General features: G+C 45.5%; 1 protein-coding gene across 1 annotated transcript; it reads left to right on the forward strand.

Moving 5' to 3' along the window:
- Positions 1–1,418: 1,418 nt before the first annotated feature.
- On the forward strand, positions 1,419–14,402 carry TSN (translin). Its single transcript, XM_073634473.1, has 6 exons — positions 1,419–1,586; positions 2,694–2,787; positions 3,167–3,263; positions 8,300–8,415; positions 10,971–11,050; positions 13,351–14,402. The coding sequence occupies exons 1-6, from the start codon at positions 1,521–1,523 to the stop codon at positions 13,606–13,608; spliced, it is 711 nt and encodes a 236-aa protein (XP_073490574.1). The 5' UTR covers positions 1,419–1,520; the 3' UTR covers positions 13,609–14,402.
- Positions 14,403–24,016: the final 9,614 nt, after the last annotated feature.

Below are 24,016 nucleotides of genomic sequence, written 5' to 3' on the forward strand. Positions count from 1 at the left end.
CCCCATAGACTCTATATGAAGAGCGACGCCTGCCGGCCACTCTAAGGAATTACACCCCCCATAGACTCTATATGAAGAGCGACACCTGCCGACCACTCCGAGGAATTACATCTCTCATAGACTCTATATAAAGAGCGACACCTGCCGGCCACTCCGAGGAATTACATTCCCCATAGACTCTATATGAAGATTGCCACCTACCGGCCACTCCGAGGAATTACATCCCCCATAGACTCTACATGAAGAGCGACACCTGCCGGTCACTCCGAGGAATTACATCTCCCATAGACTCTATATGAAGATCGCCACCTGCCGGCCACTCCGAGGAATTACATCCCCCATAGACTCTACATGAAGAGCGACACCTGCCGGTCACTCCGAGGAATTACATCCATTCTAGTTTACATGAGTGGAGTTTTAAAACAGGAATAAATATCATTACTGATAATAAAACAGACTTCAAATACTACTATATACTATATTATTTGGTATTATTATATTATTTTTATTTGTTATTATTTTATTATATATTTGTTATTAACAATTATTTTTACGATTACTACGATTACCATTGTACTATTATTGTTTAGAATTTAATGAAGCTGAAGTTGTCTTCTTATTCGGCCAGCTTCTTATTCAGGTTGGATCTTTATTCACAAAGGGGACTATTTACTAAACAATCATCTGCAAAGTTTATAATAAAATCGTGACCTATTACAACAATTCTGTCTCCCCCTGACATGTATGTAAAGGGGTCATTCTGAATAAATAACTTTCTTTATATGAGAACCATCTTGGCTCACCCAGATGTGATTTGGCCCAAGTGATCTAAATCATAAAATATGGCACCCTGACAGCCATACATTTCACTGGGAAATTCAGAATCTATTCCTATATGAAAAGCATCTTGGCTCACCCAGATTCCACTTGTTTTACACTCATTGGGCATTGGGCTATGCATTCGGTGCCATATTTCATGGTTTATATAACTTGGCTCGGGCCAAATTGAACTTTTCTAAATTGTAGGATGCCCAATGTGTATAAAACAAGTGGAATTTGGGTGAGCCAAGATGGTTTTCATATAGGAATAGCTTGGCGTCTTATTCAAAATTTCCCATTGAGATGCATGGCTGTCATGGTGCCACGTTTTGGTGCCATATTTTAATATTTGTATCACTTGACTCGGGCCAAATTGAACTTAACCTAATAGAAGCATGCCAAGTTATATGAAAACAAGTCACATCTGGGTGAGCCAAGATGGTTCTCATATAGAAAAAGTTATTTATTCAGAATTACCCCTTTATATACATGGCAGGGGGAGACAGAATTGTTGTTAAAGGTCACGATTTTATTATTATTATTATTACAAATGTTGTGTATTATCCCTTCCGGCCCGGGCTGATGACGTCACCGGAAGTGCCGCTCTGTCTCTCCCGCTCTCGCTGGTAGAGGCCGATCAGCCAACTCCCCGCCCCTACGAGTGACGTCACCCCCTGAGTCTCCGGTGAAGCGTCTGCACGATGTCGGTAATAGAGATGTTCACCCAACTACAGTGCGGCCTGAGCGCCGACCAGGACATCCGGGAGGTGAGAGGAGGAGGAGGGGGTACCATGGGGGGAGATATCGGTTTGTTCCCCCATCCGATGTATAAAAGCTGTGTGTTCTCTGCTGGACATGTGGGAGGAGGAGAGGGTACCATGGGGGGGGGTTGAAGGGGGGTATGGGTTGGTTATCAGGGGGGTTGGAGGAGGGATGGGGTAGGTTATGGTAGGGTTATTGGGGGGGGTAGGAGAGGGGATGGGGTAAGTAATGGGGGGGGGGGGTTGGAGGGGGGATGGGGTAGGTTATCGGGGGGTTAGAGGGGGGATGGGGTAGGTTATTGGGTGTTGGAGGGGGGGATGGGGTAGGTTATCGGGGGGTTGGAGGCGGATGGGGTAGGTTATTTGAGGTGGGGGAGATATCGGTGTGTTCCCCCATCTGATGTATAAAGCTGTGTGTTGTTCTCTGCAGGACATCCGGGAGGAGGAGGGGGTACCATGGAGGGATATGGGGGGGTAGGTTATCGGGGGGTTGGAGGGGGGGATGGGGTAGGTTGTTGGAGGGGGGGGTAGGTTATCGGGGGGATGGGGTAGGTTGTTGGAGGGGGGGTGGGGTAGGTTATCGGGGGGGTTGGAGGGGGGATGGGGTAGGTTGTTGGAGGGGGGGGATGGGGTAGGTTATCGGGGGTTGGAGGGGGGATGGGGTAGGTTATCAGGGGGTTGGAGGGGGGATGGGGTAGGTTATCAGGGGGTTGGAGGGGGGTGGATGGGGTAGGTTATCAGGGGGTTGGAGGGGGGTGGATGGGGTAGGTTATCAAGGGTTTGGAGGGGGGGATAGGTAGGTTATCGGGGGGGTTGGAGGGGGGGATTGGGTAGGTTGTTGGAGGGGGGGATGGGGTAGGTTATCGGGGGGGTTGGAGGGGGGGATAGGTAGGTTATCGGGGGGGTTGGAGGGGGGGATTGGGTAGGTTGTTGGAGGGGGGGATGGGGTAGGTTATCGGGGGGGTTGGAGGGGGATGGGGTAGGTTGTTGGAGGGGGGGTAGGTTATCGGGGGGGTTGGAGGGGGATGGGGTAGGTTATTTGAGGTGGGGGAGATATCGGTGTGTTCCCCCATCCGATGTATAAAGCTGTGTTGTTGTTGTTGTTCTCTGCAGGAGATCCGGAAGGTGGTGCAGACTTTGGAGCAGACGGCTCGGGAGATTCTCATCCTTCTTCAGGGCGTCCACCAGGAGGCGGGATTCAATAACAGTGAGTGCGCCACTCTGTCTGCTGACTCCGCCCCTCCCCCTCAGTCATCAGAATCCTCCGATAGTGAAGGCAGCCTATCCAACATTGTGTGTCCAGGATGGTTTTGTATTTGTGTGTTTCCCCTCCCCCCACATTGTCGTTCCGATCCTCCCCTCCCCCCTGGTAATTTTATTTTCCTCTCTGGTTACAATTGGACGGATCAGTTCCGGGGGGGGGGGGGGGGGGGGGGGGGGGGCGGAGATGAAATCACCGGAAGATACAAAACTGCAAAAAATAAATCCGCTCGGCCATCTCTGCAGAAAGCAGGAACATTTTGGGCGGAGTCACTGTCATAATTAACGCCCCTCCCCCCTCACCTCTGTGTTTTTTCTTTCCTCAGTTCCTGCGAAGAGCTCGAAAGCTCGAGAACATTTCGGCACCGTCCGGACACAGCTCAAAGAACTGGCCACTAAGTTCCCCTCCGAACAGTATTACCGGTAAGGGCCGATGCAGACAATTCACGTTGGGACATCTCCCACTCTGTATGTTCCGGGGGTCAGTGCTCGGAAGTTTTTTGGGGGGGAGGGTTCTGGCTCTGTTCCAGTGACGACCAAGCAGCTATTTCCCCTCACTTTGAAGTGATTTTCTCTCACTTCCTGTTGTGTCACTGGGACAGGAAGTGCTGTGCTTTGGAAGAAGCGTTGCCGGCACTGCCTACAGGTGGCGCTGCTTCACCTCTGAATACATGAAGAGCTGAACTGACTTAAGGTCCACATTGGGACGTGAATGGTAAGCCCGATGGGACAGACATCCGTTCACATGATCAGTAAATGGCTTGGGCTTCAAGTAGCCACCTGTCTACCAAGGTACGTTTATAAACATCATGGTAGGCAAGTGGTTAACCCCTTCCTGCCTGACCTATTGTAAAGTGATGGCCCGGCGGGTGCCCTGCTATTCTGGAAGGATGTCATATTATGTCCTCCCCAGGATCACGCCTACCGCTCCCCCCCCCCCCCCCCGGGGGCCGTACCCTGGTGGAGACAGTGGATGACAGATCACTGTACTGGCCTGCTTGTCGGTACCATGTGATTGCTGTGACCAATAACAGCAGATCACATGACAACTGTACACAATGAATGGCTTTGATTCATGCCTTTGTGTACTATTGTGTTTGATCACTGTGGTCACATGGTACAGACGGAGCCAATCGCAGCTCATCTGTAGCCAAACACCGCTAATCACAACAATACACACTGACTTTCAAAAGAGCCAACTTCCCTAAACTACAAACCTTGCTAAAAGGCATAAATTGGGATAAAATATTAGGAACAAAGAATACAGAGGAGAGATGGGTTTGCTTTAAGAGCATATTAAATAAGGGCATTAGCCAATGTATCCCATTGGGTAATAAATTTAAAAGAGCGAACAAACATCCTGGATGGCTTAACTCCAATGTAAAAATGCATATAAAAGCAAAGGAGAAGGCCTTCAAAAAATACAAGGTTGAGGGATCATCCACAGCATTCAGACTTTATAAAGAATGCAACAAGAAATGTAAGGGTGCAATTAGGACGGCTAAGATAGAACATGAAAGACACATAGCGGAGGAGAGCAAAAAAAATCCCAAGAAATTCTTTAAGTATGTAAACAGTAAAAAAGGGAGGACAGACCATATTGGCCCCATAAAGAATGAGGAAGGACATCTGGTTACAAAGGATGGGGAGATGGCAAAGGTATTGAATTTATTCTTCTCCTCGGTGTTCACGAGTGAATCGGGGGGCTTCAGTAACCAAAACTGCAGTGTTTATCCTCATGACACAACACAGGAAGCACCTACATGGTTAACAGAGGACGGAATTAAAATTAGACTTGAGAAACTTAACATTAATAAATCACCGGGACCAGATGGCTTGCATCCGAGGGTACTTAGGGAACTCAGTCAGGTGATTGCCAGACCGTTGTTCCTAATTTTTACAGACAGTCTATTGACTGGAATGGTACCAGCTGATTGGAGAAAAGCCAATGTAGGACCAATATTTAAAAAGGGCCAAAAAAACATCCCTGGGAATTACAGACCAGTTAGCCTAACATCAATAGTATGTAAGCTCTTGGAGGGGATGATAAGGGACTATATACAAGATTTTAGTAATAAGAATGATATCATTAGCAGTAATCAGCATGGATTCATGAAGAATCGTTCTTGCCAAACCAATCTATTAACCTTCTATGAGGAGGTGAGTTGCCATCTAGATAAAGGAAGGCCCGTAGACGTGGTGTATCTGGATTTTGCAAAAGCATTTGACACAGTTCCCCATAAACGTTTACTGTACAAAAATAAGGTGCGTTGGCATGGACCATAGGGTGAGTACATGGATTGAAAACTGGCTACAAGGGCGAGTTCAGAGGGTGGTGATAAATGGGGAGTACTCGGAATGGTCAGGGGTGGGTAGTGGGGTCCCCCAGGGTTCTGTGCTGGGACCAATCCTATTTAATTTGTTCATAAACGATCTGGAGGATGGGATAAATAGTTCAATCTCTGTATTTGCAGACGATACTAAGCTAAGCAGGGCAATAACTTCTCCGCAGGATGTGGAAATCTTGCAAAAAGATCTGAACAAATTAATGGGGTGGGCGACTACATGGCAAATGAGGTTCAATGTAGAAAAATGTAAAATAATGCATTTGGGTGGCAAAAATATGAATGCAATCTATAGACTGGGGGGAGAACCTCTGGGGGAATCTAGGATGGAAAAGGACCTGGGGGTCCTAGTAGATGATAGGCTCAGCAATGGCATGCAATGCCAAGCTGCTGCTAATAAGGCAAACAGAATATTGGCATTAAAAGGGGGATCAACTCCAGAGATAAAATGATAATTCTCCCGCTCTACAAGACTCTGGTCCGGCCGCACCTGGAGTATGCTGTCCAGTTCTGGGCACCAGTCCTCAGGAAGGATGTACTGGAAATGGAGCGAGTACAAAGAAGGGCAACAAAGCTAATAAAGGGTCTGGAGGATCTTAGTTATGAGGAAAGGTTGCGAGCACTGAACTTATTCTCTCTGGAGAAGAGACGCTTGAGAGGGGATATGATTTCAATTTACAAATACCGTACTGGTGACCCCACAATAGGGATAAAACTTTTTCGCAGAAGAGAGTTTAATAAGACTCGTGGCCACTCATTACAATTGGAAGAAAAGAGGTTTAACCTTAAACTACGTAGAGGGTTCTTTACTGTAAGAGCGGTAAGGATGTGGAATTCCCTTCCACAGGCGGTGGTCTCAGCGGGGAGCATTGATAGCTTCAAGAAACTATTAGATAATCACCTGAATGACCGCAACATACAGGGATATGTAATGTAATACTGACATATAATCACACACATAGGTTGGACTTGATGGACTTGTGTCTTTTTTCAACCTCACCTACTATGTAACTATGACTTAATCAATTTAATTCAGTAAAAAATGGTTGTTTATACAAATGATATGTGATAATGTGTAAAATAATAATCCTGACCACCTGTGTAGTGTTATTTTGGTAACCCTGTATTGCTCTGGTCACAGTATTGTGTAAAAAGAAAAAAAAAAGTAATAAAAAAGAGAAATAATTAAAAAAAAAAAAAAAATCTTTTTTTTTTTTTTTTTTTTTTAATTTTATTTATTTTTACATACTGTCACCAGTCAGTGTTCCTGATCACCGCCACACCAGTTATGAGGATGCTGTACTGCTCTGGTGACAATATGTAAAAAAATAAAGACTTGTGAAAAAAATATTTGTTAATTTCTTCATTTTGTACAAAAATTGTGACAAAAAAATTACGTCAAAAATCTCGCCATGGTGGCCTCTTACTAAATACCTCGGACTGACTTTCCAAAAAGGGGGTCATTTGGGTGGTATTTGTACTGTCCTGCCATTTTTGGGCCTCAAGAAATGAGGTTTGGCCGTCAGTACATCAGGATTGATCGATTTTCATATATATATATATATATCTATATATATATATATATATATATAGAGTATAATATAAACTGATTTGGATTATTTTCACCAAAGAAATGTAGCAGAATACATTGTGACCTAAATTTTATTAGGAAGATTATTTGCAAAGTGTTTTTAACAGAAACAAAGAAAAAACACTTTTTTTTTCCCTCAAAATCAAAATTTTCGGTCCTTTTTATTTTTGTTTTTTGTTGAAAAAAAAAAAACAGTGGTGATTAAATAGCACCAAAAGAAAGCTCTATTTGTGTGATAAAAAAGGATAATAAATGTCATTTGGGTACAGTGTTGATTGACCGCTCAATTGTCATTCAAAGTGTGACCGCTCTGAAAGCTGAAAATTTAGCCTGGGCAGGAAGGGGGTGAAAGTGTCCGGTATTGAAGGGGTTAAATCAAGGTCATGGCTGCAGCTTGGTACCGGCTTCTGATGAAAGTTGATCGGGCCTCTTTAGATCACTTTTATGGGGCTCTCAAAGTGCAGCCCCCTCACAAGCGGCATCCGGTGCTTTCTGGGCTCTCCCATTCAATAGACAGTGGGGGGGTGGGCGCTGATTGGACAGGGGGGGGAGCCAATCAGCAGGTCCAGCGGACCTGTTTTCTGCCGGCCACCCACGATCGTTCCCGAGCGAGGCAGAACACATGTAAACAAGGCAGATCGCCGTTCTGACGGGAAAAGATAGAGATCTTGTGTTTCTGCTAAGCAGGAACTCTGATCTCTGTGTTCACCCAGTCAGTCCATCCCCCACACACCGTTAGAAAGCACCCCCTAGGGACACATTTAACCATTTAATTGCCCCTGGTGTTAACCCCTTCTCTGCCAGTGTCATTAGTACAGTAACAGTGTATATTTTTAGCACTGATCACTGTAATAATGTCACTGGTCCCCAAAAAAGTGTCACGTAGTGTCAGATTTGTCAGCCGCAATGTCGCAGTCCCGCTAATAATCGCTGATCGACACCATTACTAGAAAAGTATAAAAATATCCCATAGTATATACATTTTTTTTTTTTTTTTTTTTTTCAAAATTGTCGCTCTTCTTTTGTTTATAGCGCAAAAAATTAAAAACCGCAGAGGTGATCAAATACCACCAAAAGAAAGCTCTATTTGTGGGGGGGGAAAAAGGACGTCAATTTTGTTTGAGTACAACGTCGCACGACCGCGCAATTGTCAGTATGCGTAAGTGACGCATTGCCGTATCGCAAAAAAATGGCCTGGTCAGGAATGGGGGTAAATCCTTCCGAGGCTGAAGTGGTTAACATGCGCAAAAAATAGAAAAAAAATTGTCCCGATTAGACGAGGGGTTGAAGGCCGACAGAAAGGGGTGGATTCCGTTTGCATTCAAAGCAGGAAGATTCATTCAAGAGAAATTGGTTAAAATGAAAATTATGTGACAGTTTATATATGAGTAGCTTGCGTTGAATTCTATCTATACCAGTAAATGGTGAGTGTTTTTTTTTTTTTTTCTCCCCAGTGTAGGTTAGTGGGATTAGTGATGTCGGTTTCGTGGTGGTGACGCGGCTTTTTCTTTGTCTTTCCGCAGGTTTCATGATCAGTGGCGGTTTGTCCTGCAGCGTCTCGTGTTCCAGGCCGCGTTCCTGGTCTACCTGGAGAGCGAGCAGCTGGTGACCCGGGAGGCCGTGTGTGAGATACTGGGAAGTAAGTCCCTGCCGTCACACCCTGCGATAGAGCGCTCACCCTCTTTACTCCTCAGTACTTACCTTCCATCAACCTCTCCAGAGCCGCGCTATAACATACAGACTGCTGCGTGCAACACTGCCTGTTAGCTATGCAATGCTTAAAAGGGTACCTTCCCCATTCTTGGCAAAAAATATGGCAACCAAAAAAAAAATAATCTCGCATACACAGCCGTGGCCAAAAGTTTTGAGAATGTGAAAATTTATATTTGTAACAAAGTCGGCTGCTTCAGTGTTTTTAGATATTTCTGTCAGATGTTACTATGGGATACGGAAGTATAATTACAAGCATTTCATAAGTGTCAGAGGCTTTTATTGATAATGACAAGTTTATGCAAAGAGTCAATATTTGCAGTGCTAATCCTTCTTTTTCAAGACCTCCGCAATTTCCCCCCCCCGGCAAGCTGTCACTCAACTTCTGGGCCACATCCTGAGTGATGACCCCCCCCCCCCCCCCCCCCATTGTTGCATAATCAATGCTTGGAGTTTGTCAGGATTTGTAAGGGTTTTTTTGGTTCACCTGCCTCTTGAGGATTGACCACCACCTTAATCGGTCTGGGGAGTTTCCTGGCCTTGGACCCAAAATTTGGATGTTTTGTTCCCCGAGCCACTTAGTTATCATTTTTGCCTTATGGCAAGGTGCTCCATCATGCTGGAGAAGGCTTTGTTCCTCACCAAACTGTTCTTGGATGGTTGGGAGGAGTTTCTCTCGGAGGATGTTTTTGTACCATTCTTTATTCATGGCTGTGTTCTTAGGCAAAATTATAAGTGAGCAACCCCAACCATGAATGGTTCCAGGATGCTTTACTGTTGGCATGACACAGGACTGATGGTAGCCCTCACCTTTTCTTCTCCAGACAAGGTTTTTTCCGGATGCCCCAAACAATCGGAAAGAGGATTCATCAGAGAAAAGCGGAAGTTCCATTTTTGTGTGGAACTCCGCTTTAAGTTCATCTTCATGGCAAAGAGGGACTTTACAATGAATTGCAATTCATCTGATCACTCTTCATAACATTCTGGAATATATGCAAATTGCCATCATAAAAACTGGCAGGCTTTGTGAAAATTTTATATTTGTGTCATTCTTAAAACTTTTGGCTGTAAATTTGCTAAACAAGTCATCTTGTAATTGATTGTTCAAAAATGACCTTTCCTTTTCAATCTGCAGCCGCGGTAATTTTCTGTAAAATGCAATATGGCAGCCTGGAGGCGCTCTGTACACAGATGGTATACAGAACGCCCCCCCCCAGAAATGTCCTGCTTGGCTTCCTCCTGGGACGACAGCCATGCAGACCAATTTGATGCAGTGTGCGGCGTATGGTCTGAGCACTGACAGGCTGACCCACCCCTACAACCTCTGCAGCAATGCTGGCACCACTCATATGTCTATTTCCTAAAGACAACCTCTGGATATGACGCTGAGCACGTGACCTCAACTTCTTTGGTGGACCATGGCGAGGCCTGTTCTGAGTGGAACCTGTCCTGTTATACCGCTGTATGGTCTTGGCCACCGTGCTGCAGCTCAGTTTCAGGGTCTTGGCAATCTTCTTATAGCCTAGACCATCTTTATGTAGAGCAACAATTCTTTTTTTCAGATCCTCAGAGAGTTCTTTGCCATGAGGTGCCATGTTGTACTTCCAGTGACCAGTATGAGAGAGTGAGAGTGATAACACCAAATTTAACACACCTGCTCCCCATTCACACCTGAGACCTTGTAACACTAACCAGTCACATGACACCAGGAAGGGAAAATGGCTAATTTGACCCAATTTGGACATTTTTACTTAGGGGGTGTACTGACTTTTGTTGCCAGCGGTTTAGACATTAATGGCGTGTGTTGAGTTATTTTGAGGGGACAGCAAATTTACACTGTTATACAAGCTGTACACTCACTACTTTACATTGTAGACAAGTGTCATTTCTTCAGTGTTGTCACATGAAAAGATAGAATAAAATATTGACAAAAATGTGACTGAGGGGTGTACTCACTTTTGTGAGATACAGTGTGTGTGTGTGTGTGTATGTGTGTGTGTGTATATATATATATGTTTACATTTTTTGTAATGGGAATAAAAGTGATACAAAAATAAAGAAAGGGACAGTGTAAAAATAAAAAGTAAGGAAAAAAAAGAGGGCACCGTAGCGCGGCGGGAGGGGGGCTCGCCTGCCCCCGATAAAGTGATCTCACGGCGAATCCGCTGCAGAGACCACTTTTATCGGAAAGCGGACCGCCGGCCGAAAAACAATATTCCTCTTCAAAGTTAGGACGTATATCGGTGTGTGGCTGTCCATAAGTGGTTAAGACTAGTAAGGTTTAAGCTGGAATTCTGCTTTTAAAGAGTTGCCCGTGTTGGCTTTTACAACCACCAATTCATCAGATTCTCCAATCTGGTGATTACAGATAATCTCAGGACTGAGCTTCAAATAACAGCAATCTAATAATGACATAGTTGTCTTCATTACAGGGAGACCACATGTAGCATTGCATCCTCTAATGATCTTCTTCTCTTGTTCTAGTTGAGTGTGGGCGGGAGAAAGGTTTCCATCTGGATATTGAAGATTACCTGTCCGGTGTACTGAACCTGGCCAGTGAGCTGGTAAGTATATGAGGCACAGCTGCCATATAGAATCTACAGGGTGTTCTCCATAAGATCTGAAAGGGGGGAGGGGCGGGGGGAGAATTCTGTGTGGTTGGGCTGGTAGTTCTCCAAGGCTGCAGGCTGTGGTGAGGGTGAGGGTGGGAGTGGATGGGATTGTTCTGTGTGTATTGTGAGGAGCGCGGGGGGGGGGGGGGGGGGGGTGTGTATTCTAGAGCTGATCTCTAGCCCCCCCCCAACTGATCACTAGCATTAGAAAGCCCCCTGTGGTACTATGGAACAACTGGTTGTAGAGATGGGTGGGCAGCTTAGGCATTGAATGGGGAGTAAAATGGGTTTCCTGTAGGAAACCCACTTGCGCCCCCCTCCGACTTCTTTAGTTCCCACCATAGTTTGCTACGTTTGCCTGGGGAGCAGAGGCCGCGTACATTATAAGAGATTACCTTAAGTGTAGTCATGGGGATCTGGAGGACGGGTGGTTTGCCAAATGTGCCAGCTCGCCCGATGCAGACGGTGTAATTGCCCGTTTTATTTATCTAAAGCTGCAGCGATGCCCATTCCAGTCCCGAGACTTCATTTCTTTTTCCAGGAGGTGGGGTCCTTCTTTGTGTGCCTGCTCTTTGGCCAAAGATGATGTGACGAACTAGGAGCACAGAGAAGGGCGCACAGAGGCAGATCACATGGAACCCAATGTGCGGACTTTTTTTTTTTTTTTTTTTTTGGGAGACTTGGGGGTACAGGAAGGGTGGTGTTGGGCCACGGCACAGTTCACGGAGTAGCAGTGGGCACAATAAGATAAGCCGGTCAGAGTAGCCGTGGGGACAACGCGACTGAATAGTTCAGGGAGCAGCAAGGGAAAATGACCCTCTGAGGGGAACAGTCCACATGGGCAATTATAAGACAGGAAAAGGGGAAGTGATCCTCTGGGCAGTAGACTGACACAGCAAGGTTGGCTAAGGATTGAGAAAACTCAAATAGGTGGACTTTGGCCACATAATGCCCAAAAAACCTTGGTTAAAAAGTTATATATTTTATTACAAAGCAATTTAAAAAACATAGAAAACACACAAGCAACACCCTATATGGACACGGTCAACAAATACTCAATAATGCAAGTACAAAGGTTGGATCTTATCTATAAAGGTGAGTACTCATAGATTGTAACTATCTAATAGAAAACAAGTTTTATCCAACCACGCCTTTACACTTGCTAGTCGACGTGTTTCGCTAAATGGTAGCTTCCTCAGGACTATACTGGGTAGGTGCTGATATGGTTAAAAACAAGACAAAAAATGTGTATATATATTCCATTTACTTAATGGAATACTAATATATTAGTATTTCATTAAATAAAAGTAGAGACAGCAAGGTTTAAGCGTCCATGGGAAGAAAATCCGGCACAGCAACGGGGGAAACAGTCTACAGAGCATTAATGGGCACGGAAAGGGGCAGGGATCCTCTGGGTGGAAATAGGGGCACAGCAAAGGGAAGAAAGACAGGAAGGTTCAGGTGCTGGATGGTGGGTTCTGAAGGGTCTATGGAGGCGGGTCTCTGGGCAGGCATCCACTGGGTCTGGGGCGAGAGGGAGAGAAGCACTGGGCACCCTGGCCATGGATCAGGAGCATTAGAAAACAGAGGGTGCCGGCAGAGAGGAGGCAAGGCAATGAGAAGCAGAGGCAGCTCCTGGAGGGGCGACCTCAGTCTGGGGATCCTCACAGGCACATGGAGCATACAGAGGGCCATCAGGAGGAAAATATGTACTGTTTTCCCCAGCCCAGGTAGTTGTACCCAAGCCGGGGAACAAACTCGTGACCCAGAAAATCTGATACTTTAGCAATAGTTTATCAATAATAAAAATGGATTTCTACTGCTACACTTAAATGGTGCTGCTCCTCTCTCTATTCGCTTGGCATCAGATTGCCCAGGTAACAGGCACCACCCTCTCTAAAGAGACCGCGCCAGGCGCGTGGCTGGGGGAAAATTCTTTGTTCTCCAGCGGGGCACAGGAAGAACGTGCTGTGCCTGCTTGACTCTGCCGCCTGGAGGGGAGGAGGTCTGCGGCTGGTGTGAAGAAATCAATACACAAGCTGACAACCTGGCGCCTCCCACACAGAAGGTGTGGAGGGACGGGAACTGTATGCGAGGGGCCAGGTGTCGGCTGCATGGCTCCTCAAATGTATGTGGAAGTGGGGGATGTGGAGGGGGGAAGCCATGACAGATGTGCTTTTAATATTACATTTTTGGTCCTGGTCCATGAGTTGTTTCTGACATTAGACTCTCTCTCTTATGTTCATTCCTAGTCCAGGTTGGCGGTGAACAGCGTCACAGCCGGCGACTACGCCAGACCGCTCCGCATCGCCACCTTCATCAACGAGCTGGACTTCGGCTTCCGGCTGCTGAACCTGAAAAACGACTCACTGAGGAAGCGCTACGACGGCCTGAAATACGACGTGAAGAAAATTGAAGAAGTCGTGTACGATTTGTCTATCAGGGGACTCAACAAAACGCAGACAATCTCAGAGAAACCATTGAGCACCACATTGTCTGGTGAAGTCTGACTGTTGTGCGCACTCTGGGGCTGGCTGTTTTCCCGCCCAGGCTGGAGCCAAAACATCACTCGTTCCCGTTCTGGGGATCAAGTCCAGTTTCTTATCTTTTTGTTTTTCTATTTTTCTCATGAAGAATCAGTCCGAAGCTTCTCGCGCTACTGCTGGGTGTCTGTGGATGCATTTCTCATTGAGTCATCATTGTTCTAATTTGTGATCTGCTTTGCTTTGGCTTGATGAGCCTTTAAGGAGGTAGATGATTTATGGGGGAGGGGGGAGGGGCATGATAACTAAACTATATTTTGTTAAAGAGGACCTTCCATCTCTGTGGCAAGGTTTGCTTTTTCACGGTGCTCCCCCTCTCTTAAAACGATGCATAAATGTACCTGTGGGGAGGAAAATAGATGATATACTTGCCTTTCCCCCCTGATATTCATGGTACCGGGGGAGTGACATCATCCTCCTTACATCCTGAGAATGCTAAAGAGCCCAAATCTTGCAAGAATACACTTCAGCAGAGTGCAGGATCATCTTCAGGCTGGTCGGCATTCCCTGAGAGCTGGTCTGGAGGAGGTTGACGGCTCACCTGTGGGCCGCGGGGAGGAAGTTACGTATATTATCTATCCCTCCCCCGCTATAGGCACTTGTATAAGTGGACTTTGGCGCTGAGGTGACTAGTTCACTTTTAAACATTCCCTGTAATAAAAAAAAAAAAAAAAAACAATAAAAAGTTTTATGCGTTATGCGTTTTGCCTGATGGCATCTTATGTTTACTGTTAATAAAGTCATTATGGGGTTTGCAGGTCTTTGTTGTTGTATCTCACTTTTTTCTGCTCTTCTGTGATTGTCGCTTTTTTATTTAAAAACACATGTCTAACACACTCTAGTGCAGCGTAATCCTTTTTACATTCGCTTTTTTATTTAGCTGGTCAGTCTGTACAGTCTGGATTTTTTAACATATAAGGAAGATCTGGACCTGGCAGTTTGCTGATGCTGCTTGTTGTGCAACTGTCTTCACTAAAATTATATTGGTAAGGAAGGGGGGGGGGGGGGGGTGTTTATCGTTATTCGTTGGCCATGTGCAGTCCTAAGAAATTAAACGGAACTTCAGTTCGCCTCCCAGGTGACTTCAACCTCCACCTTCCCCCCCATGGTGCCGCCATAACGGTGCGTGCGCAGTTGAGTCGACGTGCTCTCCCCAACCTTGGGATCCTGGGAGAGCCCACCGGAAACAAATGTACACATGCAGGTGATTTGCCGGGAGACCACGTTCACGTGCAGATGATCAAGGAACCGGCGCATGCACAGTTTCTTGGGGCCTGAAGCCTTGTGGCACATCTGTGTGAGGGGCAGGGTGTTACGCTCTACCCATAACACTGGCTTCTGTGTTCTTTACCTATAGCAGCACCCTTTCCCATAAGGCAAGCAGGCCTACTGTTTACTCTGTTGCCTCCAGGACTTGTACACAATTCACTAGCCTGGCTACCACAGCAAACGGGCACAAAAAGAGGAAAGGAGGGCGCACCAACCTTGTGCATTACCAATGGTAAAAACATTTTACCAAAAAACTGTAACAGCAGTAGTCATACTCACAAACGAGCGTATACAGAAAAGCTTGTCAGTCCGCCAGCAAATTGAACTGCATCTCTGGACACCTGAAACCCGGACCGGATATTGAATCGATTCACTGCTTTGGCTCTGAGGAAGAGGGTCCGCCCTTGGAATTCGTTAGCAGTTTGCAATGCTATCTGGCCCCTCCAGTATTCAGTCCAGGTTGCAGTTCTATTTGCTGTCGGACTGACAAGCTTTTTTTGTATACGCTTGTTTGTGAGTATGACTACTGCTGTTACAGTTTTTTGATAACATTTTTTTTACCATTGGTAATGCACAAGGTCGGTGCGCCCTCCTTTCCTCTTTTTATGTTTCAGTTCTGAGGAGGGCAGCAGGACCGCAGTCATTGTTTTATCCAGAGGGTTGGCTGCACCACTTACATATAACCTAAGCCCCCAAGCGCAGGAGATTGTTTACTTGCAGTTGACAGACAGGCAAAGTGGTTCAATGACAGTCCAGATACAAGGCAGGCAACTGGGGTACAAGTCATAAACTGGGGAATCCAAACAGAGAGCTTGGAACACATGTCACAAACACAATATCACAAGCATGAGACTGCAGGCGTGGCTGGCTTAACCTCTTGACATCCGACTTTCGGGGGTTATATCTGAATGATGCCTGAGGCTATAGACATCATTCAGATACCGGCATTTTCAGCCGGCGATTCCGTACACCATAAGAACGATCATAGCGGCTGTTTCACCGCTTGATCGTTCTTACGGGCGGCGAGAGGGGACCCTCCCCCCTCCCTCCGGTGCTTCTACCGACTCACCTCAGCGATCGGTGAGTCGGAGAGCGGATCCGCCGGCGCCGTATGTAGATCATAGAGATTTCAGGCAGACCAGATGGTCGCCGGAGGCCGGGCGCGATGTTATGACGTCACGCCCGGCCTCTGCATTAAAGAAAACGGCGCCGATTCGGCTGGGAAGCGGTGATCGTTTTTTTTTTTTGTTTTGTTTTTTTTTTTTTTTTTGTTTTTTTTTTTTTTTTGTTTTTTTTTTTTTTTTAGGCTTCCCAGCCTAGAGGTGAGATGTGGGGTCTTATTGACCCCACATCTCACTGTAAAGAAGACCGATCATGTCATATTCCTATTACAAGGGATGTTTACATTCCTTGTAATAGGAATAAAAGTGATCAAAAAAAATAATTTTTTAAAAATTTTTAAGTAAAATTAACAATAAAAAAAAAAAATTTTAAAGCGCCCCTGTCCCCGTGAGCTCGCACGCAGAAGCGAACGCATATGTAAGTCCCGCCCACATATGAAAACGGTGTTCAAACCACACATGTGAGGTATCGCCGCGAACGTTAGAGCGAGAGCAATAATTTTGTCCCTAGACCTCCTCTGTAACTCAAAACATGTAACCAGTAAAAAATTTTAAAGCGTCGCCTATGGGGATTTTTAAGTACCAAAGTTTGGCGCCATTCCACGAGTGTGTGCAATTTTGAAGCGTGACATGTTAGGTATCTATTTACTCAGCGTAACTTCATCTTTCACAAAATGCAAAGAAATTTGGCTAACTTTGCTGTTTTTTTTTTTTTTAAAGCATGAAACTGTTTTTTAAAAAAAAAAAACGCGTTTGAAAAATTGCTGCTCAAATACCGTGCAAGATAAAAAGTTGCAATGACCGCCATTGTATTCTCTAGGGTCTCTGCTAAAAAAAACATATATAATGTTTGGGGGTTCTATGTAATTTTATAGCAAAGAAATGATGATTTTTGACATGTAGGAGCGAAGTGTCAGAATTGGCCTGGATGCGAAGTGGTTAAATCAGGTTACGTCTCCACCCGAAGACTGACCGCATCAATCAGGTGGACAAACAGGCAGGGAGAATGTATCGCAGCCAAAACCAGAATGCTGGAATGAGACCACCAGCTATCAAGGATCAGGAACGCTACGCACTCCTAAGACAGGGAGAACCAAAGATAATTCTCGCCTACTCAATGCGACCCGTAAAAACCTTAATGGAGTGCCACTTTTAAGTGCTGAGGAGAGTTGCCCAGGTGATCCACCGAAAGGGGTGCTGGAGCCTAAATTCTCATATTGGTGTTCCATGTAGACTCGCCGCACACCGACAGCTCAATGTACATCAAATAGTGACGAGCGGTCACAACCTCAGTTCCTCCTGATATGACTCCCACTGATGTGTTTCGCCCCACCCCCAGGGAATAAGCCCCAGGGGTGGAGTGAAATACGTCAGTAGGTGGGTGGTCTCAGGAGGAGCTGAGACTCAGGCTGCTCTTCACTATATGATATACATTGAGCTGTCGGTGTGCAGCGTCTCTACATGGGATAATTCGTGCCTGGCTGGATGAGCGCGGCGTTGCTGCCTTTGGTATAAAGGCTGTTGAGTGAGCGATCGATCAGCCAGCAAGAGAGCTACCCGTGCAAATGGATTAGTATTTTTTTTTTGTCCCCTTACATAGAAATCCCATTGCTGCCCAATTGGCGTTGTGGACAGTTGTGACATGAACAGGCCTTAGTGGTGGTGGGTTAAACTTGGAAAAAAAGTACACTTGTCCTGTTTTGCCATAAATCAGGGCTCTTCAAGCTACGGCCCTCCAGCTGTTGCGGAACTACAAGTCCTATGAGGCATTGTAAAACTCTGACATTCACAGATATGACTAGGCATGATGGGAATTGTAGTTCCTGAACAACTGGAGGGCCATAGTTTGAAGACCCCTGCCATAAATGATCAGTTTGCCTGAGCCTACGTGTTTATGATAGGGATCAGGGGAGGAGGAAGAAGACTCTTGTAGATGCCTTCAGGACTTGTCTGAGGAAACCAAAGCAGCTGGATAGGAAATTTTTTTTTTTTTTTCTTGCCTGACTCCTGTTTTCCCCTGCGAGCTCCCTAGCTGGTATTGTCCATAATGCCAGTAGAAATGACCCCTCTTCTACTGGGCCTTTAATAAAAGTGAAGCCTAGGAGACGTTCCTGGTTGTCACGCTGATCACATGGTTAAGAGCCCATCCTACCGGCTCCTGATCTTTGCTATGTGGCTGGGAGCTCTCAGTGACCATCCAGTCACAGTGCTGGGGGTGTGCACTTGAGCGTGTTCCCAGCACAAAACAGGTACGCCTATAGGTGGCAGCACTGAATATTGCCTACCTCCCATGCTGCTAACAGGAGGTTAAGATCATCTGTTGTGGCCAAAAATCATCCCACGTCGAAGGTTGTCTTTAGACACCATAATATTGTACAATATGGCCGCTCGCCCATAACCAGAAGGGCCGGGTATTTCACTCCTGAGCAGCATTGAAGGGGGAAGTGTGAGCAAAGTAGTTTGCTGCTGGGGAGGCTGAGGTGACCATTTGTACTTTGCATGGATACAGGAAAAGGTCCCTCTAAACCAGGGGTCTCCAAACTTTCTAAACAAAGGTTCCTTCAGACTTTGAGGGGGCCGGACATCAAAGGGAGTAAACAATGCCCACAAATTGGTATTGGTGGGAGAAATGGTGCCCCATCGGTGTCAGTTGGGAGAAATAGTGCCCCAGCATTGGTGTCAGTGAGAGAACAAGTGCCCCATCATTGGTGTCAGTGGAAGGAATAGTGCATCATCATTGTTGTGTCAGTGGGAGAAATGGCGTCTTGTCGCTGGAGTCAGTGGGAGGAAAAGTGCCCCATTGTTGGTATCAGGGGCAGGAATAGTGCCCCAATACTGGTGTCAGTGGAAGGACTAGTGCCCCATCATTGGTGTCAGTGGGAGAAATAGTGCCCCATCATTGGTGTCAGTGGGAGAAATAATGCCCCATCATTGGTGTCAGTGGGAGAAATAGGGCCCTGTCTCTAGTGTCAGTGGGAGAAATAGTGCCCCATAATTGGTGTCACTGGGAGGAATAATGCCCCATCATTTGTATCATTGGGAGAAATGGTGCCCCATCATTGGTGTAAGTTGGGAGGAATGGTGCCCCATCGTTGGTGTCAGCGGGAGGAATTATGCCCCAGTTTTGGTGTCAGAGGAAGGAATAGAGCCCGAGCCGCAGTTTGGGACCACTGCTCAAAACCAGCAGCCAGTCTCCAGCATGTGGTCGGCGTTCTTCTTCATTATGTTTACTGTCTGTTCTTGTTTTATTTAACCGTTTTCATAATACTAGAACACCCCCGAGCTGAGGGTGGGGGAGAATGTGGCATCATGGGGGGTGGCTTGAGGGTGGGGTGAGGGGGAGTGGCATCCTGGGGGATGGCTGGAGGGACCCGTTTCACCATGCTACATGGGTGTAAGGTAACATGGTGTTAAAGATGTGATCTGCTTTGAAGAAAAATAATTAAAGGGCCGAGGCAGAGCTTGACCTTGAAGTGACGACTTCTCCAGGAATAGCACAGCAAGGATTAATGATATGGATTCTCTATCTCCATCGGGGAGATGTAAATTCCTGGAAGTTATTCCCGTAGGCGATGGGGGTGGAAATACATGTGGTTAAGTTATGATTTTGTGAACCATACAGAAACGCGATGGATCCGTACGAATTCTCGTACGACAGAACACAACTTCGGGAGTGATGTCATGTGTTGTATTGTAAGACCTCTTTCACACTGAGGCAGGTTTCTGGCGTTTAGAAATAGCTTCTGAAAACCGCCTCCCATTCATTTCCATGGGTGCTTTCACACCCGGGCGGGTGCACTTGCGAGGTGTTAGAAAAAGTCCTGCAAGCAGCAACTTTGGGACGGGTTTGGAGCGCTGTAAAAAGCACTCCAAAAACACCCCTGCCCATTTAAATGAATAGGCAGCGCTTCCGAAGCGCCTTAAAAGTGTTTCAAAAGCGCCGCAAAACGGGTGGTTTTTGGATTTTTTTTTTTTAAGGTCATGTTGTCACGTCACTTTTAAAAATAAACCGCCACCCGGTCTTACCGATCCGGCTTTTCTATCGCAAAACTCACAGGGACTTCTGAGGGCCTCTCAGCTCTTGCGACCGTCCGGTTGGATATCTTCAGAGACTTTGTTCTCTGGACGAGCCCCTCTTATACTGGATCACTGGAGGACTTTTCAATTATTGCACGTCCTAAGATCGTTGCCTAGCACGGCTCTCTTTACCTGTAAGCTCCACTCTTTCGAGGAGCTTTGTTGGGGAGAGGGCCTGATCCGGAATTCCTTTTCAACGTCATATAAATCCTTGTTGGATCTCTGTGCCACAGAAGACCCTCCGTCCTTGGCAAAATGGGAGAGAGACTTGCAAGTTACCTTTTACTGAACCCCAAAAGGAGAAAATACTTTTTTTTTTTGTGCAGAAATCCTCCCTATGCATGAGGGGAACCAGGAAACCACGTACAAAATTTTGATGCGTTGGTCTAGAGCCCCATCAGTTCTGGCAAAAATATTCCCTCTTCAGACGGATCGTTCCTGGCATTGTGGCCTCCATGCGGGTACCCTTCTACATATTTTTTGGGAGTGTCCTAACCTTGCCACTATTCTGGCAACCAGTGCTTAAGCTCATACGTAAGTTCACAGACATTTCATTACAAGATAACCCAGCTGCGATCCTGCTTAACCTTACCCCCATTGTCAAGGAAACGTTACCACAAATCCCTTCTCAAACACCCCCTAAAGCTGCACAGGCTTGCATTCCGCCTCTGTGGAAGCCACAGTCTGCCCCAACGGTGGCCCAGTGGTTCACAAGAGTGAAGGGCAAAGAGCAGATGGAAGATCTGACCCCGGCTTTGCGGGATAAGTCAGAGGAACTCAAGTCCAGAGGGATTCACTGGGACCTCTTCCGCTTCTCAGATGAATTCCTTCAATATACCTAATTAAGATTCTTCGTCGGTGGTTGCCTTCTCCTGGGAGGTGACCCCTCCATCCCCCTTCCCCCCCTTTTTTTTTCTTCCTCCCTTCTTACCTCTCCCTCACCCTTTCTTCTGCTTCTTTTCTAATTCTTTTAAAACAAATAGCGTATATACTTGAGTATAGGCCGACCCGAATATAAGCCGAGGCACCTAATTTTACCACAAAAAACTGGGAAAACCTATTGACTCGAGTATAAGCCTAGGGTGGGAAATGTAGTAGCTACTGGGTAAACAATGCCCATCTGCAGCCTCACTGTGCCAACCTGTATCATCAGTGCCCATCTGCAGCCTCATTGTGCCCATTTGCAGCCTCATTGTGCCCATCTGCAGCCTCACTGTGCCCATCTGCAGCCTCATTGTGCCCATTTGCAGTTGTACCTTTGATAACTAAAACAGCGGGTGTCTCCCTCACTGGAGACCCTCACTCGAGTATAAGACAAGGGGGGGGGGTTTCAGCCTAAAAAATGTGCTGAAAAACTCGGCTTATACTCGAATATATACGGTAGATGAAAATGTATTTCTTATTGCCTTCAATATTGGTTTCGACCTTTCATAATATAGTACGAAGTATTGGTTGTACCTCACAAGCTTGACATTGATTGTTCTGAGAAGTTGCCTTTTTATTGTACCTGTGACACATCTTTAAATTGAAAAAAAAAAAAAACTCCCCGCTAGCACCCGAAAAGTGCTGCAAAAATGACCTGCTCTTTAGTGTGAAAGGGGTCTTATGTAACTCCTTACCCTTAAAAATAAATGAATTAACCCCTAACTATAACCTTTAACCTCTTGCAAAAAAGAAAAAAACAAGTAAAAAAATGAATAATAAATATTGGATTTAAAGCTGAAAAACTTGGCAACAAATGATGAAACGGATGATATTTTTCTCTATTGGCTAATTAAAAAAAAAAACACAACAGTTCACAAACACTTTTAAAAACGCTGTACAAAAACACTCAAAAAACGTGCATAGAAACGCCTGAAAAAACACCCAAAGAAACTCTCAAAAACGTGACACTCAGGAGTGAATGCCGCCTAAATGATCCAAGTATTGAAATCAACAACGATTACATCCTCTGTGATTGCAAATAGCCATGTGCACTGCTGAAAAATTCATTCGTTTTCGTTTTTTTTTTTTTCTTTTTCGTTTTTCGGGTCATTCGTTATGACTGCAATTCAAATATTCGTTAATTGGGAAAACTCGGAAATTTGAAAATTCAAAAGAAAATCCTGAGAATTCAAAAGAATAACTAAGTAACAAATAATAACTAATTATTAAATGATAGGTATTGGAATTTCCTTTCAAATTTGGCTGTTAGTGAACGTAACGAATACGAATTTATCCGAAGTTATGAATTATCTGTAATAACGAATGCCGTATCTAACCAAATGGAACTTAACAAATTAAAAATAAATAATAATAAAAAAGTTTTTATTATTGGTATATATTATTATTAATTTGTTATGTTCCATTCGTTTAGATACGGCATTCGTTATTTCGGATAATTCGTAACTTCTGATAAATTTGTATTCGTTACGTTTAGTAACAGACAAATTTTAAAGGAAATTCCAATACCTATCATTTAATAATTAGTTATTATTAGATATTATTTCAGATTTTTGAATTTACAAATATTCTGAAAAATTTGTTAAACGGGTTTTTGTTAATTCGGATAATTCCGAATTAATTAATTTGTCAAATATAGTTAGAAAAACGGATTTGAAACAAATTGCACGTGTCTAATTGCAAACATTGTTTAATTAAATTCTTTGATCATTGAGGCTGGGATCACACACTGGACAGCAGCTTTCCGTTCCTGGCTTGTGGTAGGTGGCAGTGTGGTATGCAATTCAGCGCATTTCACATCCTTTTTTTCCCTATATTTGTACAAACTTTATTTAAAGTACAGCAGTACAGTGCCATGCGATTTTGTAAAGTGTGCTGTGATAAAATGCAGCATGTCTGTTTTGTTAGTTTTGCATGCACTACTTTTGATGTGGGCCGGTGTGATTTCAGACCATTCAACTGAATGCTCTTAAATTGCACTGCACCAGAATCGCATGCAAATCGCAAAGCGTGTTCCAATGCGATTCATGGTGTGAACCAGCCCCAGATCTGCGCTTCCCTGTTTTTCTCTTAGATCCAGTGCATTCCCTTGTGCACGGTGCAATGGGGGACCGCTGCAGAAGACTTTGCTTCACTTCTTAGGCTTGGGACTATATTCAGATACTTATCAATCATCAATTGCTCAATTTCTTTTTGTCACCCTGCTGGTGGTCTTGTTTTTATCTGACATGTAGAGTGGACAGTATAACTTTTTTGATTGTTGTTTACCTGCTGATCGCCCTGCGTACACAAGGTGGCCCCATCTACTCACCAACCCACCCACTCTGTTTACCTGCTGATCGCCCTGTGTACACAAGGTGGCTCCACCCACTCACCAACCCACCCACTCTGTTTACCTACTGATGGCCCTGTGTACACAAGGTGGCTCCACCCACTCACCAATGCACCCATGCTGTTTACCTGCTGATCGCCCTGTGTACACAAGGTGGCTCCACCCACTCACCAACCCACCCATGCTGTTTACCTACTGATGGCCCTGTGTACACAAGGTGGCCCCATCCACTCACCAACCCACCCACTCTGTTTACCTACTGATGGCCCTGTGTACACAAGGTGGCTCCACCCACTCACCAATGCACCCATGCTGTTTACCTGCTGATCGCCCTGTGTACACAAGGTGGCTCCACCCACTCACCAATGCACCCATGCTGTTTACCTGCTGATCGCCCTGTGTACACAAGGTGGCTCCACCCACTCAGCAACCCACCCATTCTGTTTACATGCTGATCGTCCTGTGTACACAAGGTGGCTCCACCCACTCACCAACCCACCCATGCTGTTTACCTACTGATGGCCCTGTGTACACAAGGTGGCTCCACCCACTCACCAACGCACCCATGCTGTTTACCTACTGATCGACCTGTGTACACAAGATGGCTCCGTCCACTCACCAACCCAACCATGCT

The sequence above is a fragment of the Aquarana catesbeiana genome, linkage group LG06 (genome assembly GCF_042186555.1).
Source record: "Aquarana catesbeiana isolate 2022-GZ linkage group LG06, ASM4218655v1, whole genome shotgun sequence".
NCBI classification, from domain to species: Eukaryota; Metazoa; Chordata; class Amphibia; order Anura; family Ranidae; genus Aquarana; species Aquarana catesbeiana.

Coding starts and splice junctions, on each gene's coding strand:
- TSN (XM_073634473.1), top strand. CDS start 1,521: ATGTCGGTAATAGAGATGTTCACCCAACTACAGTGCGGCCTGAGCGCC. Junction 1,587..2,693: donor CCGACCAGGACATCCGGGAG/GTGAGAGGAGGA, acceptor TGTTCTCTGCAG/GAGATCCGGAAGGTGGTGCA. Junction 11,051..13,350: donor TGAACCTGGCCAGTGAGCTG/GTAAGTATATGA, acceptor GTTCATTCCTAG/TCCAGGTTGGCGGTGAACAG.